Source organism: Girardinichthys multiradiatus, chromosome 15 (assembly GCF_021462225.1).
Source record: "Girardinichthys multiradiatus isolate DD_20200921_A chromosome 15, DD_fGirMul_XY1, whole genome shotgun sequence".
Lineage (NCBI taxonomy): Eukaryota > Metazoa > Chordata > Actinopteri > Cyprinodontiformes > Goodeidae > Girardinichthys > Girardinichthys multiradiatus.
In genome coordinates, this window is record NC_061808.1 from 19107278 (window position 1) to 19125924 (window position 18647).

At 38.9% G+C, this 18647-nt stretch overlaps 1 protein-coding gene and 1 long non-coding RNA gene across 2 annotated transcripts; one reads left to right on the top strand and one right to left on the bottom strand.

Annotated features, from left to right (window-relative positions):
- Positions 1 to 635: 635 nt before the first annotated feature.
- Positions 636 to 11547, bottom strand: LOC124882484. Its single transcript, XM_047388906.1, has 6 exons — positions 11460 to 11547; positions 2861 to 2966; positions 2419 to 2510; positions 2020 to 2334; positions 1836 to 1942; positions 636 to 647 (listed from the first exon to the last, which is right to left on the bottom strand). The coding sequence occupies exons 1-6, from the start codon at positions 11542 to 11544 to the stop codon at positions 636 to 638; spliced, it is 717 nt and encodes a 238-aa protein (XP_047244862.1). The 5' UTR covers positions 11545 to 11547.
- LOC124882357 lies at positions 3942 to 4924 on the top strand. The gene is made up of 2 exons (XR_007041880.1): positions 3942 to 4473; positions 4675 to 4924. It is a non-coding gene; the product is annotated as an uncharacterized LOC124882357 (long non-coding RNA).
- Positions 11548 to 18647: the final 7100 nt, after the last annotated feature.

Genomic DNA, 18647 nt, shown 5'->3' on the forward strand with positions numbered 1-18647 from the left:
CTAAAAATTACTTTAATCGTTTATCTGCTGTATCTCTCTTTCACAAGAGAAGTGCCCCACCTACAACTGCAAGCACTGCCGCTACATCTGCTGCTGCCATCAGTCATAGTTTTCGTAATAGATCTGACCCACATGCAGAACACTGAGGAACAACTGAATCAGCGAAAGGTGTTTTATTTACAATAAGTGAGTCTGGAACATGAACGGGTGAATCGCCAACTGTATGAAAAGAGGTGGAAGAGAACTGGTGAGACAGGGAACTTATAATATTGCAAAATAACGAAAGGTAACCATTGTAATCAGAAGAGCGGCTTACCAAATGAATGCAGTCAGGTCACCAGGGGTAGAGGGAGTCGGGACCCAGGTGTGCGAAGCGGCAAAAATCTAGCTGGTTTACTTGAGCTGCAGAGCGAGTTCTGGTGGTTTCAGGAGTTCGTTCAATGTTCAGGTACTTGCGTTGGAGGGTGGACAGGGTACGCTTCTGCCTTGGTTAAGGAGACGGAAAATAACAGGAAGCTGCCAGCTTGGTACTTGGAAACAAAATCCAAATGAAAATCCACCAAACATAGGTAATCTTGATCGTCCAGAAACTTCTGGAACCGAAGTTAAAGTTCAACGAAGAATGATCAAAAGGTTCAGGTTTCTGCCTGCAAAGGAACATAAACAACGTCAGCTTAAAGACAAAGACCGATGCATTGCTTAACAGTGGCTGAGTTTGTTACCACTGAAGGCAAACACTCTGCCATAGAAGTGCTGGCAGCCTCCTGCTTAAATACTCCTCAAAGCAATCAGCAGATCAGTCACACCTGAGAAACTCCAGCACCATTTGGAAACTGAAAACAAAGTCACAAAGAAAGCACAACACACACACTGAACCCAGAACCCCGACAAGATCAGGCAAGTCCGTAAACACGCTGTGAAAAAAAAGTCATGTTATGGATGACACCATCCCAAAATTGCATATTTTACACAACGCAGAGTCCTGCTTGTTTTCCCATTGGAACCGCTGTGGATGCAGATGATGCCTTCTGTTACAGAGCAGCATTCTTTTTTTTACAGAGCATTCAATACCCATGTTTAATAAAGTGTCCAATAAATTGATATCTTGGTTTATTCTATCTATATAACATGCTGCGGATCATGACTAGAATGCAGCAAAGAATCCTGCAACCATTAATAAAAAGTTCCAATTTTACTCAAAAGCTAAATATGCAGGATAGTGGTCCTTAAGAACTGACTTTGGACACCACTATGGTGTGGTAATGGCAGCGCTAGCAAAGCAATTTGTTTTGGTATGTCATAAGCTGGATTGTTTTTAGGTAGCTTGTTAGCAGCTAAGCTAAATTTCTTCTTTTTGTCTGTGATAATCACACACTCACATGGACATGACCTACAAAAGTTTTGACATGTGCACACATGTCTAGTAGCTGCTGTTTAAAGATTTGATCAGATGAAGCTTAACCTGTGGCTTCAGTTGGTGTGTGTTAAAGATGGATTAATTCTGTGATCAGTTTATATTACAGTTACCAACAGACAAGAAATCAGAATGTATCTGAAGAATCTAAATTTAAAGCTTTCACAAAAGTGAAGTTGACTAGCCAGATAAATACACTGGTATACATAATCAGAGTCAATTTCTTCAGGTCACCTCCCCAATCTTTAAAACTAAAGGGACAGATGTGATAACATGTTGCCACGTGTTTTGTTTTTTTATCCGTATTTGTTTCAAAATAGGCTGCTTTCTTACATGTAAAAATGCCTTTCTGGACGTTGCCAACAGAATTCATACAATGTACTGTATTTTGTGAATGTGTCATGGCATTTGTTATCAATACCCTGATGCAAGCAACAACTACAGAAAAAGAAAGATGGTTTAAATGATTTATTGATACAAGAAAAGTGAAGGACTCTTCCAGGCTCAGAGATGGGTTCCACGATGGTACTGAGGAGAGGTAAATGGTTACTATAGGAAGTAGTTTCATATATTGTTTTGAGGAAGGATTTGAGAAGGAGGCTTACTGCTTTTAGAGATGGCAAGGATCCAGGGGAAAGGTGAGTATATGCCACAGAGGTTGAGGTTAACAGGTTGTAGTGTGTGGAACGGTTTTTGATGATGCTTGTATTCCTCCTCCAGTAGAGAGTTGAGCAAAATGGTGAACAGTGGATTTGCTGGAGGGTGGACATGTAGGTGAGTGAAGGACAGTGTGTGATGGGTTCCAGGCAGCAGATCCAGGGAGGAGCGACCAGAGGAACAGTGAGGAGGGGATTCTGAAGTAAGTTTCTGAGGGGGTTCTTGAGATCGAGGAGGCAGAGGATTGTGAACCAGAAGGAGGACTGGAGATTGGAGAAAGATTTCTTTCTAGGAGAGCATATGAGGTACGCTAAGGAACATAAGACCAGATAACACTTAAAACGTACTGAGGCCTGATGACCACACTTTAGGGAATCCACTCCTCTTTATGCTCCTCCTAATTGGCAAGAACAAGCTCCAGCTGCCAGCCAGTTGCACCCTGCAATAACAGTAAGGTAATGCACACCCACACACAGACGAACACACACACACACACACACACACAAAATACAACAATAAGGTGTACACATATCCTAACCCATAAATCTCATTGTTAGCCATACATATATATATATCTATATAAGATTATTTTAAATAAACAGTTATAATCTACAAAGTAAACTGGACTGAACAGAATTTCTGTCATATTTTTTAAAACATAATCAATTAATTCTAGTTAATCATTCTAAAAAGCATTTACTTTAACATTGGAGCAATGTAAAAAAGAAATTTGCAGCACAGTTTAATTCCAAGTTCTGGAAACCTTTAAACGTGCCAAACGACCCATACTCAGAGGCTACAGTCCTCGACACAGCCCGTCGTGGGTTCAACCCCTGGCCCTGGCGACCTTTGCTGCATGTCCTTCCCCTCTTGCCACCCCTTTTCAGTCTGCTTACTGTCAAAAAACGGAGAAAAATAAAGCCTACTAGTGCCACAAAAAACATAAAAAAAAGGTTAACTCATACAAACTAATTTGAATATTGCACGTTGAACAGCAGAATCTAATAGGATTTCAGCTGATCAACTTCAATTTTGTTAAATAGACTAAGTGATCTGTAATGCTTTGTCAGTAATGTCTTTAATTTTAAATTATGTGACATATTTGTCTGTTATGTGTTTGCTGTCAACGTTTAATAGGAGTTTTGCATCACTGTCAAGGGAGTCTCAGAATATCTTATATGGTGCCTATCTCCACCAGTCAATAGACGAGAGGCAGGGTACACCCTGGCAGGATGCCAGTCCATCACAGGTCAACACAGAGACATACATGTCAAACAACCATGAACAAACACACAATCATACCTATGAGTTATTAATTTAACAGTCATGTTTTGGACTGTGGGAGGAAAGAGGGAGTAGCCAGAGGTGCAAACTCCATGCAGAAAGACCCGAGGCTGGGATCCTAACCCAGCACCTTCTTGCTGCAAGACAGTAGTGCTACCAATAGCGCTACTGTGCAGCCCAAACATCACTCTCCCTTGTACAACAGGAAAAGTAATCTAGGGCTGAAAAGATATATGTTTTAGGAAAATTAATATGGTTCAAATTTCCACAATTTAATACATTTTTACAGTATTTACTTTACATTTTGAAATGGTAGAAATCTAAAATGCCGAATCTTCATAACCAGTCCTCATCTCCCATACTTTAAAATATCCAAACCATCTCTCTAAGTGAGTTACTCTCTTTAGGGGAACTTTTAAAAGTTTGATAAACAGATTTTATATTTATTTTGTTTTCCAGTGTTTTATGTTTTATTTTCATATGCATGAAGATGGGAAATGGTGTTTAACATTTTATTAAAGAGATATTATATCTTTATTTTTATTATACATGCAAAAAATGTTGTCCTCAGCTTTTGAGGGGATTTTTTTAAGAAGAGGAAACTCAGTCTTTTCAAACAGAAAGACCACCACTGTGTTCAAACAATTTAATTTCCCTAAAAGTCCTAGAGGTGTTGAAAGAGTCCGGACTTTGAAGCCCCACTCTAAATTTGGACTATAGGATGAGAGTGTTTGTTTTGTGGAAAGTAAAGGGAGTGCCACAAAGTGGACAAAAATAAATTCCAGACCTCTTATGTGGGTGGACTCGACCGGGACTGCAGAAGAGACAAATGATGACATCAGGATCTGCTACCATGCGTGGTAAATGAGCCATCGACACATCAGGATCAAGTGATCTCACCCTCCTAAGCTTCTCTTTTGTGGTCTCCCTCCGAGACCACTTTAACCCCTTTAGGAGCCACCTGCACTTAATAACCAAGAATTGGGGGGTTTCACAGGAAAGGCTCCAACCCAGATGGCAAACACTGAGCGTCAGCAATGCAAAGGGCACGGGCCAGTGCAACACAACATTCTTGTTGCATGTAGTCAGTCTGGTCAGGGGAAATCCACCTCTGGAATGTAAGTCACCCAGTCTCCTAAACCTGTTAGGTCAATGTAAATGAAACATTTTAACAGGATAACTTTGTCATGATTCCCCTGTTTTAGGTGTTTGGGTTTCCTTGTCTGTTTCTCTGCACTTCCCTTTTCATGTTCTTTAATTGTTGTTGTTTTAGTTCATCACATTTTTTACTTATTTCTTGTATTCCTTTACATTTACAGTTCTGTTAGATTCCTTGCCGTGTTATTCTGTTCCTGCTACCTGTGTTCGTTAGCCTCCCTCCTTCAGTTGCTCTGCATTCGCCCTGGCACCAGCTGCTTCATCGGATTAGCTCTTCTTGTTCATTGGTCATTTCTCCACCCTGCCTCTGCATTTATACTTTGTGGTTTTCATTAACTTCGTAATATGACAAAATGTCTGACGATATCATCAAAATGTGGAGGTTGAGGAATAAAAAAAAAAAGAATCAAAGTATTTTCACTGTGTTATTAAATCTGATCCAAATTCACAATTCAAATGGTGGATTAACACAAACTGATCACACCACGGAGAAGAAAATACAGGAAATGTAGATGTTTAGTTTATTTCCATTACTGCCTGGAGTCCACTTCTCACGACAGCAAGATTTTACTATAATCATACATGGAAGTGAAACACTACTTGGGGCGTTTTTAAAGGGCACTATGTATATCATGCCATTTCTTGTAAATCACGCGAAATTCTTCAGTTGTTTTGAGTCTAATACAGAAGAAGCTTGTGAGCTTGCTGGAAATGAAAAAGCTTTTGAAAGAGGGTTTCATGCTTAAAGACAATGTCATTCAGTGGTCTCTAATGACTCTGAAAACTTGTTTGTTTTAAACTTTCTGATAATTAGTAAAGAAAAGCCTGAATGTGTAATTGCAAATTCACTTCCTTGAGTACGGTTGTGGATTTTTTCTCCATTGTCATTCCTCTTTTTAGTCTGCTTTCATTTTCTGCCTTTCTGTTGCTCTCGTTGTCAAAATAATGGCATGAAGGCAACGACTTAATAAAAACTCTTTCAGTCATATGCTTTTGCCTTTTCTTTGTCCTATCTGTTACCTACGTTAATAAAAGTAATTTGTTGTTGATTTGTTAATAAAAATGCTCGAAGAATTCAGTAGCCTCCAACTCCAAAATGAATAAAATAACCAGGAAAAGCCATTAACTGTTAAAATGTTGTCATGGTGAGAGGTTTTCTTTTTTTACACATTCACAAGCACCCTGAGTGCCTCTAAATATGTTCAGGTGAGGTTTATAGTACACCTGTGTAATGTTGAATGAAGAGGGGAACAGGGGATGGTTTTTGAAAAGTGTCTATTCCAGTTTTGTCTTACTTAAGTTGTGATGATTATTCATGCAGGCAATGGGCTGTAGATCTATGGGTGGCTGAGGTGGGCGGTGAACAAATAAGTGGAATATCTGAAACATGTTGCTCCTGACAGGCTTGCTGATCTCACAAGAAGATTTGTAAGCGAGAGGAAACAGGCAGATGAGTTGTGAGATAAATAGCCTGAAGGAGTACCACCAGTGGACTCCCACAGACAGAGGTGAGTTTCCCAGATATGTATTGCTATTGTGATCTGAAGCAGGAAAGAACTTGAGGAACCAAAGAAGGCACAAAGGGAGGCTTGAGGTATGTTCCAGGTTGGTTGTTTGATGGCGCAGAGAGACATAAATAAGTAGGAGCTCAGCACAACAGGAATAGAGGAAAATCATCAGCACAGGAAAAGACATAAAATCTCACCTGGGAAGCAATACAGTAATGCCCTTATTAAAACATTGTTCTTAACTTTTAGCTGGTTGTGTGCAAATATATTGAAAATTTTTATTTACAATCACCAAAATATACAGGGGTTGGACAATGAAACTGAAACACCTGTCATTTTATTGTGGGAGGTTTCATGGCTAAATTGGGCCAGCCTGGTAGCCAGTCTTCATTGATTGCACATTGCACCAGTAAGAGCAGAGTGTGAATGTTCAATTAGCAGGGTAAGAGCACAGTTTTGCTCAAAATATTGAAATGCACACAACATTATGGGTGACATACCAGAGTTCAAAAGAGGACAAATTGTTGGTGCACGTCTTGCTGGCGCATCTGTGACCAAGACAGCAAGTCTTTGTGATGTATCAAGAGCCACGGTATCCAGGGTAATGTCAGCATACCACCAAGAAGGAACCACATCCAACTGGATTAACTTTGGACGCAAGAGGAAGCTGTCTGAAAGGGATGTTCGGGTGCTAACCCGGATTGTATCCAAAAAACATAAAACCACGGCTGCCCAAATCACGGCAGAATTAAATGTGCACCTCAACTCTCCTGTTTCCACCAGAACTGTCCGTCGGGAGCTCCACAGGGTCAATATACACGGCCGGGCTGCTATAGCCAAACCTTTGGTCACTCATGCCAATGCCAAACGTCGGTTTCAATGGTGCAAGGAGCGCAAATCTTGGGCTGTGGACAATGTGAAACATGTATTGTTCTCTGATGAGTCCACCTTTACTGTTTTCCCCACATCCGGGAGAGTTACGGTGTGGAGAAGCTCCAAAGAAGCGTAACACCCAGACTGTTGCATGCCCAGAGTGAAGCAGGGGGTGGATCAGTGATGGTTTGGGCTGCCATATCATGGCATTCCCTTGGCCCAATACTTGTGCTAGATGGGCGCGTCACTGCCAAGGACTACCGAACCATTCTTGAGGACCATGTGCATCCAATGGTTCAAACATTGTATCCTGAAGGCGGTGCTGTGTATCAGGATGACAATGCACCAATACACACAGCAAGACTGGTGAAAGATTGGTTTGATGAACATGAAAGTGAAGTGGAACATCTCCCATGGCCTGCACAGTCACCAGATCTAAATATTATTGAGCCTCTTTGGGGTGTTTTGGAGGAGCGAGTCAGGAAAACGTTTTCCTCCACCAGTATCACGTAGTGACCTGGCCACTATCCTGCAAGAAGAATGGCTTAAAATCCCTCTGACCACTGTGCAGGACTTGTATATGTCATTCCCAAGACAAATTGATGCTGTATTGGCTGCAAAAGGAGGCCCTACACCATACTAATAAATTATTGTGGTCTAAAACCAGGTGTTTCAGTTTCATTGTCCAACCCCTGTATATTTCCTGCATGACTTCTTTTCTGCAGCCATTCTTCCTTTGTTGTGGTAGTCTAGCGGCGTCTAATATTTTGGGGAGGTGCTGCTGTTTGTAAGTTAAGTCACTCTCCCAAATGGCTTACACCATGTCTTGCACTTGAGAGTATTTTTACAGTAGTGTTTTCTTTGAATAGACAAAAAAAGCATCTGTACTGACAGAAGGCTCATTGAAATGCATAAGCCAAGTTTACCAACCATTGCAACATTTATCAATAAAGCAGGTGCTGAGTAGAAGACTTAAGCTATGCATGCTTTAAAACAAGAAAATAATGTTGGGCACTCACTTCCAGTTAAATAATGAATGGTTAAGGTGGCAGTATACATGACGGCAAAATTAGCAGAAGTAGAGTTGATTGCATATTAAAGAGGGCTTGAGATCTGAGAAGATGGTAATGGAAATAAAAAAACACATCCTTGTCTTCAGACTACTTTAGGCCAGTGTGCTTGTCAACTATTAACAATAACAGTTTTTAGATGACTTGTTGATTTTATATTATAATATAACTAATGTTTTCATTTGGGATATTATCTTTTTATCTATTTCTAAATAACTTTCTTCTTTAATGCCAGAGCAGTAAAATGACCCAAAAACATGATGTATTTGGGTCCATGAAAAAGGATCTGAAAGCTATCTAAGCTGATGGTCTATCATATACGTTGTTAAATCAGGAAAGTTTTAGAGTACCAAAATTAGACATCATCCAACCCTGATGTCTTCAAACAAGATATAAATTCTACATGGGTTTATTCGTGTCCCACATCTGTATACCATTGCCAGGAGTCACTAAGAAGAAAATAAGTACAGGGTAGTAAGAGGAAGTTTTTAGTGTTAGCTTCTACATTGACACCTCGGGGAGTGGTGAGTATATATCTTAATTAGCACATATACTACCCCTTTAGTGTGTGGTGGGAGTGTGTCGCAAACAGCCCAGGGCTGATAGAAGCGGGCCCACTTGTGTACAGACATTGACGTGCATCTAATGAGTCCATCAGCTTGTCAGCGCTACGTCCTGAGGGACTCTCCGCACAGCATTACCACCGCATCTTGTATGAATGTTTAAGGTTTGGAAATGCCACCTGTCACTGCATCTTGCCTGAGCGTTTACCAGACAGGGCTTTGAGGTAATTCCTGTGCAAGCGCACCTGTTGTTTCGGCAAATTAAAGTAACCTGTCATCGCATGTCACAGCGCCGCACTCATTTCTTCACTGTGCTCCCCTTTGTCAAATTTCTGAATGTGTGGAGCAGACCCTTAGGAAATGTCAAAAGCCCCTGTATTATGAATGATTTAGCAGTTATACCTCAAGAGAACATGCTGTAAATTAAGCTTCTTCACACCTTGTTAGTCACTAGCACTACTTTCACACTTTAGGAGATGCAATTAAAACAAAAAATATGCATGCTGTTTAGTGAAGCTGGCATTATAGGATTTAAAAAGGATTTATGACTATACACATAAATTATGCATACATCCTTAAACCAAATGGGTTCAAAAACATCCTAAGTAGGATTATGCTAACTCAGTCCTGGATCAAACATGTACATGTTATAGGGTTGACTCAGCATACTGAGTTAGTTTTCAACCCCCACAAATAGGTTAAAATGACCAAAGATATGTTAAGGTAACCAAAGATGGGGTGGTCAAAAATAACCCCAAAGCTAGATTCATGACCTTGGGACCCATGTTGCATATGTTTCCCCTTCTCTCTCAAGCTATTTCCTGTATCATTACTTTTAATAAAGGTCATTAGTGCATAGGACCTTTTTGCTGTGAGGCAACAGTGCTAACAACTGCACCAATGAGTGAAGGATAAACAAATCCAATCTTATAATGTCAAAGACTTGGTCTTCTCAAACCCCCAGACGGCTGTGACAGATAGCTGCTCACACTGAGCCAAGTTCTGCTGGAGGCTTCCTCCTGTTAAAAAGCAGTTCTCATTTCCACTGTCGCCACTGTCGAGAGAAAACCTTCCACATGGCATAATATACTAAACCTTACTCCGTGTTTTATAAATTGGATCAAAACGGTCTTAGATAATTAGATTGAACTGATTTATGTTTCTGTTCACTAACTGGATCTGATTGTTTTGTAAAGGGCCTTGAGATGACATTTGTTGTGAATTGCACAAATCAAAGAATTTGGGTTACAAGACTAACTTAGCAGTTTTTAGAGTGTACTATACAAAAGTCTGTTAGACTCCTATTCACACAATTCTTAACTGAAAGGCTTTGACACTCTGTCATCAACTGGAATAAGACATTTCCTCTCCCCCCCCCCCCCCGAGTAAATATTTCTCTCCTCTTAAAAGCATATTCTCAGCCCGACAAGCAAAAGTGTTACTTAAGCTGATATGCGTGTATGAATGTGAAGATCCCATTATATCAAAGTTCTCTCACACTGTGCTAGAAAAAAAATGTACTTTCATGTAGAGAGGTAGATCTTTTTTTTCCAGAACCAAACCAAATAAGATGAAGAGTGAGTTTTAGAGAGGGTGAGTGGGTTTGATTTTAACAAGCACATTTCAAATGATTGCAACCATGCAAAGCACCCATTCTTTTGTTGAAAATGCAACTGAAAACAACTCTTTATTACAGAAACGTGCCCTGCAACCTTGGTAAATATGTACAATGGCATGGGAAAAAACACGGTTCTGTTAGAGTCCATGCCAATATTCTCAATTTTCAGCACAAATGTGTCCCTCATTTTTATTTTGTTTATAATTTAAAAATATGCTTATGTGGGAGCTGATGTATGCAGTATTACATTTAAATAGCAACAAAGAAAGGATGCAGAAAAATTAGCTGCATTGTTACAAACAACTACACTTTTTGCATGCCTTTTAAGCATTAGAATAAGTTGCTGCTGTTGGCTGCAGCTCTTGTTCCCTTGTTATTGCTCCTGTACAGATTTTGCACACGTTTGTGGACAGTTGTTCCTTCTGTTATTGTAACATGTGCTCTGGTTTCTGGTCAACTTCCTCTAGGTGTGAAGAGAAGCCTTCTGTGCCCCGTGATTCAAGTATGTCAGAAAAAAAAACAATCATATGATAAGACGGATGCTTATGGTTTCAGAAGGCTCTTTTTGCCCAGATACAGCCTGAGTGTGTGTATGGCAGTGTGGGAGGGGGGTGGGAACTTGTTTACAGCTCACACACGGCGCTTTGAGTCCTCTCGACAGGGAAAGAAAGACAGGATATCAGAACTTGGCGGAGTTGAAAGTGCGCTGCACAAGTGGTGAGTTTTTTCAGGTATAAAAATACTACCGGTGAGCAACCAGGAGCTCAGTGGTGGGACTAGAGGTACAACAGCCTCCGGGCTTTAAACCATCACTTATCTGTGGCAATCAGCCCAGTGTTGTTGAAATAGGTTAAACAAATCTCCATAAAACGCAAATGACCCATGGAGTCTTGGGATCAAACTCTCCGGCAGTGAAGGTTTGCCTTTTTATATCTTAAAAAACGGATGCACGGATGTTTTTTTGGGAACATATTTGTATAAGCACAGTGTTTCACAGGCAAATGAAACCAGTAAATCCTTCATAATATTATACATTTTGGGAGAGAATTAGGGGTAAAGCCAGAAAACCTTAAATAGGCAGATCCTGAGGGTGAGGAACTCAGCGACTCACTACCAACCAGCCTGGAAACCTGGCACTTCTCGGCTTGATTGGTCTCAGTGAAAAACTGGGATGGAGGGGCAGAAATCCCATCTACATACACTTGCCTGTGCACAGCCGGACCATACACAAGCTGGTGTACTTAAAGTTATGCACACACATCTTAATCACACTCATGTGAACGCAAAAAAAGAACATCCATGTCATTCTCCTACCTCCCCTCTTCTTTCCGCTTATTTCCTCCTCCCTTTCCTCCCTTTCCCTCGTCCTCCTCCGTGCAGGAGGACAAACCACCCACATGACGCCCACTCACATTAAGTCTCACACATCACAACTTATGAGCACAGCATGGGGGGCTGGGTTCACTTTGCCTGTGTACTCAGAGCCTATTCAAAAGCTAATTCTCTGGCGTGAGGACTCAGAGAGCCTGGGCAGCCACCTGCATGGAGGAGGACGAGGGAAAGGGAGGAGGAAATAAGCGGAAAGAAGAGGGGTGGTAGAAGAATGACATCACCTTCCCTGAAATGTCACCATTATCTCAAGCCTCAGCCCTCAGCCGTCTAGAGAGGTGACATCATCCTCTCTTTACCCCGTCCTCCTCCTCCTCCTGTGTTCCCTCCAAGGCTGTGTGGTGAAGGAGTGTGTTTGTTTGTGTGCATAAAGGCATGCACACAGGAAAGCATTTTCTAAGGAGACAGTGGATGTTTGTCTGGGTGCCATCTTTCTTTCAATCCCTTATTTACTGTAAAGCAGACAAACCTGCTTCCATTGTTTTACCGAAGTAAGAATTGATATCATCACACCTGAGTTAGATGCTGGTAGAAATGTGGCCCAGTTATTAAGGACTTCTTCATTTAGCTGCACACAGTTTTGTTTAGGAGTGGTTCCCAAAGTCTGGGCTCAGCTCCAGGAAACAACAAGGTGCTGGTTTAATTAATAGCAACCATTTTTAATACTTTTATGACTTTATAAAAAATAAAAACAGTTGTCTGAAAGAGATAAAAGTAGTGTAATGGTTTTAGGCCTGTTTTTTTTAATATGTCCATATTTACTTGGTTTATCTACAATGTTCAATTACTGCATCCAGCACCAGTCCAGTTAACAAATCTGTGCCTGCAAAATACCTTTTTTCCTCCATTTGAAATAAGTTTTGTTGCAAACTAAAATAATTAATTCAAACAATCCTACCGAAATGCTGAAATATCCTCATTTTGTCAGCAGGTGGCGTTAAGGTAAATGGACTGAATGTAGCACTTTTCTCATCATACTGACTACTCAAATCTCTTCTACACTAGAGCCACATACACCCAGCTGCTCACACAATTACAAACTGACACGTAACTTGGGGGTAGGTGCCTTGCTCCAGGCCACATAAAAAAATAAAAAAAAAAGTGGTGAAAGAAAGTAATTGTCTGAGAGATTTATTGGGTTTTTCTGTGGCAGATTTTTCGCACCGTTCTGTGTCAGGAAATGTTGGGAAAATTAGTGGGTGACAGAGTGTGAAAAAAGAAGCATCAAATCTTGTGAAGCATCATATTTCCGATTCCCTTTTGTCCTCTCTGTATTAGGAGACACAACTGAAAGCCACTTATGGTATTCTCACAATTTCCAGAGCTCGTTTTCTGCACATTTTCTCTTTCCTATGTGCTGTAAACAGATTCAACAGTTCCCCTACACCCCCCCACTTGTATTTCCAGCTATGGGATTGTATCCGAAGCAGTAAATCACCAAATGTGATCAAAAGTGTGAGTATCTTCTAGAGAAAAAGGAAAGACCTAATTGTTTTCAAACGGAATCAATTTTTTTTACATGAAACTGTGTATTTCAGCATCCTTATCTGATGCACTTTATTAAAATATGATGAGCTTTTAAGCACACCACATTGAGTTAATTTGGTAGCCCCACATGGCAGGGATATAGCACTGCAAAAATCTACACAAACACGAATAAAATGAAAAAGTAACCAATTCATTAAAAACCAGCAAGTAAAAAAAGAAGCTCCTATCGTCTCAGACTTAGAATAGTGGGATGTGTGACTTTCTGCGCTTTCTCCCTGGCATTTGTGAAGAAAACCTTCTTTCTGTTAAATGAATAATTATTCTGGAATATAACACTTATTTTGTGTGTTTTAGGCATCAAACACACACACGTATGTAAAAAAAAAAACAATGGTAAAGTACACTTTTTGCATACTTTGAGGTCTTCAGAAGCTTTGGCAACACAATAGCAACCTCTAAGGCTACGTTGCTCTTTTTTTTAAATAATCAGTAATACATTTTCATACTTAAAATTACGTGTTTATGTTAAAAAAAACATATATGTATGTTTTGAATCACATAAAACAACTGCCCCATTTTTTCCACATTTCAACCTTTAACTTTAAACCTGCAAGTTTAAAGCAGGATTAGATTATGACATCCGAAGCTGTCCACAGGACCTTTATTGATTGTACAATCCACAAAGTACACCAACATGGAAGCATGTATTAAAAAGAAAGCAACTCTTAAAAGGAGACCGTAAGAAGTCTCATATGCAGCGTGCCACACACCATGTAGGGGGCACAGAAGGCACATGGAAGAAGCTGCCTTGATCAACTTTTTGGCCTGCAAGCAGGCGTTTCATAAAACTCAACTTTAATTTATCGTGTTGCCCAAACATCCCTTTGCAATAACCAACATTCTCCTACGTTTATCATGAGTCTCTGTCACATACTGCAGTGATTGACCTCTGTCATGTTATTGCACCATTTTATGTCCTCTGCAGCTGACACTTGAAAAGCCCACCAATGCATTGCAACCATGCCATCCCTGCCCTTTGTACATGTCCCAACACACCCTGAATACTTCGGCTAATACCTCATACAGAGCACTGCTTTGCCAAGAAATGCAATGGTGGCAGGTATAAACATTTGTATTTTTTTCCCTTTTCTGTACAATTAATATGTTTTAATTTATGTGTCAGTGACAAACGCTGTGGCAAGGTTTTACTTCACATCGCTGCTTTAAAAAGAAACATAACGTTTTGGAGTGATTGGAAAGTAAAGGTCTAAATTCAAGATGGATTTGTGCAACAACACTAAAAATAACTAGAATAGGCCAATAAGAAGGTGTATTACCTCACATTTGCACATAATTTAAGTCACCACAGAAATCACTTTCTACAAAGGCATAATTCATGTCTAAATATCTTTAGTTTGTTACTGAAAGTCTTTCTAACCAACAGCTTAATGTTTATAAGGGATCAAATTGTTGTTTGGAATGAAAATGGGTTACTTATGCAAGTTCCTCAAAATTGGAGTCTAATGAAAAGATTTTGCATTGAAATAACAGGTGTACATATCAGAAATGTAATGACTGCAGAAGAGTGAGAGCAGGGTAATTTTGTCTGAGATTAAACGAGAGAAATGTTGAAAAAGAGTGATTACCAGTGTTGGTCAGATGGACAGAGACATGACAACCGAATACTAAACTTTCTCTATGTCTGCTGAATGTGTTATTGTTCAAGTGTTGAGTCTCAGCAATTTCATTGGGTGAGAATGTGTGATAACGTTTTTCTGTTAAGATTCAGATCATTTTGATATCCAGAGTTCAGCTAAAGATCTACATTCTCACATGAACACTGACACAGCTATTTTTGCTATTTCTGCCAGGCAACTATATTTTTAAAAAGTTGTAGTTAATCTTTGACACGCCATTTTTAATAAAAAACAAATAAACTTTTTTTTATTGATACTAATTGTACGTTGTTTTATTATCTTTTCAGAGATGCATGTTTAATGTTTTATCACAAATTTCTCAGCTGAATGAAATTAGTGTTATATCTGAAAAACTAGAGTTATGGATAAGGTTTGGTTGTGGATGTTTCAGCCATCTAATTGTCCATTCTGTTTTTTTAAAATATTTCTCAGATAAATAATTTTAAAATGCTTGACTAAAAATAATTCTCAACACAAATTAACTACAGTTTCAAAGTATGAGATCTGCCTTTTATTCTTCCTCAATCATCATCACTTTATTTAAACTTTTTATTACTATGAACACATTTACTGTGTGTTTTAATATGTATTTATTTGGCTACAAAAACCTGGACAAAACATTTTAAGATTTAGGAAACTTTTAAAATCTTTTAACCTTTACCTTTTATGTTTTTACCAGTTTAACCTGTTTTTAATGACCTTTTGTTTGTTAACGCTTTTACTGTGAGACCCATTTACCCGTTACTGTGACCTTAATGCTTTTCTCCAGGGGACTTAATTGTATATCATTGTAAACAGCGGCTCTCTATTCAGCGAACTTCTTTAAGGGCACATGTGACATTCTTGCGCATTTTTAACTTGTTTGCTAAAGCTGCAGCACAGAGGCCCCTGCTGCTTCTCACCTTCATTGTAATGCACGAAAGGGCTATTATCCAGTCAGGGCCTGAGCCACTTCACACCTCGGTGAACACTGTGGACCCCCGCTGAGTCTGGATGGGAGTCAATGACCACTTCTTATTGAACACACATACTTACACACACATGCACTCCAGAGAGCTACACACCTGCTCCCCAAGTCAAACAACTCCCCCTTCGCTGCTCGGCCGTTCTGCTCTGCGATCTCTTTGTCTCGCAGGTGTCCCGTCACAAGTCAAAAGGTGTGCAAACAGAGGAGCCCCAGACAAGTTGTGGTGAGCTGTTACTCACTGTGCTGATGTAAACAACCATTTGACCTCACTTGCTGTCCAATATGACCATCAGGAGGAAAGATAAATATTTCTGAGATTATTAAAGAGCCAGATGGTGGATTTCTACATGAAGTCTGAAGAAGATGGGAGTGGACCTGGAGGATCAAAGCATTCCTCAACATCCACCAGCAAAGCAAGAACTCAGGGTGTGGACTTAAGTGGGATGCTGGGGCAGGAGTCATTAAACCACTTAAAACAGATCATCCCTCATAAAGGGGTAGGCTCTAAAAATAGAGAGGGCAAGTCCACCATATTTAAAACAAAAATCTAATATTTACTTTATAAACCGCCAGACGTTCTGGGCAGCAGTAATGAATACTATAATATATTTAATGCATCATCAGAAAATGTGTGTGCTATAAATCCACTGTTGAACAAAGAAAGAACTGCTTAAAAAACAGTGACTTGGGATTTGACATTAATCTAACTTAGAAAGACCCTAAACAAAGGAAAAAAAGTATTTAAGGACTTGTAGAAAATGAATATATTTATTAAAGTTCTACTTGACTTGAGTTTTTTTCTTTTCAAAACCAAGGTAACTGTGTTGGATTTGAAGAGGTAACATAGTCGTCCAGATTCAGGGATGTCTAAAGATAACGGTCTAAAGTGAGATCACAATACCATCTCTTATTTTTAATTTTGTCCAGGTCAGACTGCTTTTCTACCATCACACTACAGATGAATACAAAATGAATCAAATTTTAAGACTGCAACATCATTATTTGCCGTCAACCTGTAAAAGATTAATTACCCGGTGGGTTATTTTTTTAATCCAAATGCTGAGGTTGGCTAAAATTATTTTTTACTTCCACTGCGATGTTAAAACAAAGGCATTTAAAATTATTTTAATCAATCTTTCACTCTATACAGTGTCTCTTAGCAATTTTTGGTCACTATTTTCCTTTTTGATAAAAACTGCAAGCTTTTTATTAAACCAAGAACCCTCATGTACCGTACACATCTGTCAGTCTGTTCATTTTGCAGTGAAACACACACAAACTCATTGTCTTAATATATCAGAGTATTTTTTTTCATGTTGCCATCGTTTTGTGATAAAAGTCAAATATTTTATAAATATTTCAAAAATCAGACATGTTGAAAAAAGCTGTGAATCTGTTTTCATTGGTCTGTGTGTTTTTTTTTTAATAAAGGGAAACTTATTAAGGTGATGTACACTACCGGTCAAAAGTTTTAGAACGCCTTTCTCATTTAATGGTTTTCTTAATGTTTATGACTAGTTACTTTGTACATAGATTCTCACTGAAGGCATCAAAACTGAATGAACACATGCATTTAGGAAGAAAACAAAAAATTGTAAAATGACATTAAATGTTTTATATTTTAGATTCCTGAAAGTAGCCGCCCTTTGCTGTGATGAGTGAAATATTAACCTTCGGCCGTCCCTCAATGAACCTCTGGGAAGTTCTTTCAAGGCTCTTAGGAAAACTATTTCAGATGACCACCTCATGAAGCTCATGGAGAGAATACTAAAGAGAGTAAAGCAGTAATCAAAGCAAAGGGTGGCCATTTTGAACAATCTAAAATACAAAAATCTTTAGAGTCATTTTACGCTTTTTATTTACTACATAGTAATTCCATGTGTGTTTATTCATAGTTTTGTTGCCTTTGGTGAGAATCTACAATTTAAATACTCATGAAAATAAAGAGACGCATTAAGTGAGAAAGAGTATCTAAAACATTTGACCGGTAGTGTAAATTCCCTACTTTCACTGTTCATGCATAGAAATAATTACATTGCTTCATTAGAATGGTCACTTTCAATTTAAGGTTTATTATATAAAGTGTCTTTAGCTGAAAAAAGTTATAATTTTTTTAACAGCATCACTATATTTTACTTAAACACCATTGATAACTTTAGGGAAAACCAACCCAAGATACCTTGCCTGTTGTTTCATGATCCACAGTGGGGCCCAGACCTCCAACTTTGCCAACTACTGTTCTAAACTACACACTTTTATTTTATAAGTAGACCACATAAAAAAGAAAAATGTCTAATCTGACAATTTTAGGACATTTTACAAATGGATTGCTCATATTTGATAAAGAAGAAAATTACTTCTTAATAAGACTACTTATGTAGTTTAAAGAAACAATAAGATCATACTGGCGCTCGTCATTTAATTTTAGACCAGCGAAATGTCATCATTTGCAGCTTCACTGAGTAGCTTATGGCATACCATAATTATGTGTTAATTAAGCAATAACAAGCTTCCCCCACACCATTGCTGGCTTTGCAGAGCCTTTGTTGCTTTCCTTTTGTTTCTGTTCGATTCAAGTGAGAGTTTAAAGATCACAAAGTAATTCAACTCAGCAAGATGATGAACAGAGATGGTTACTAGCTCAAAGACAAAAGCTGATAAGTTGAGAATTTATTGTACATTTAGTAGAGTAAACTAATAAGACAGAGTCAGTTTTGGTAGCGGTTAGGTTTTCTTTGCTAACACATCTTCTTATATTTGGCATCAATGTCATGTAACCGTGTAGGGAGGACCCAGATACATGCAGGCACATGCAAATAAAACTTAAATAAAACTGAAAGTCCAAACATACAAAAAGCAAAGTGGCCAAAGGCTGAAAAAGCAAAGAATTATGGCAAAAAATACAAAATGAAACAGAAACAAATCAAACAAAAAAAACAAAAAACCCACAAGACAGATATC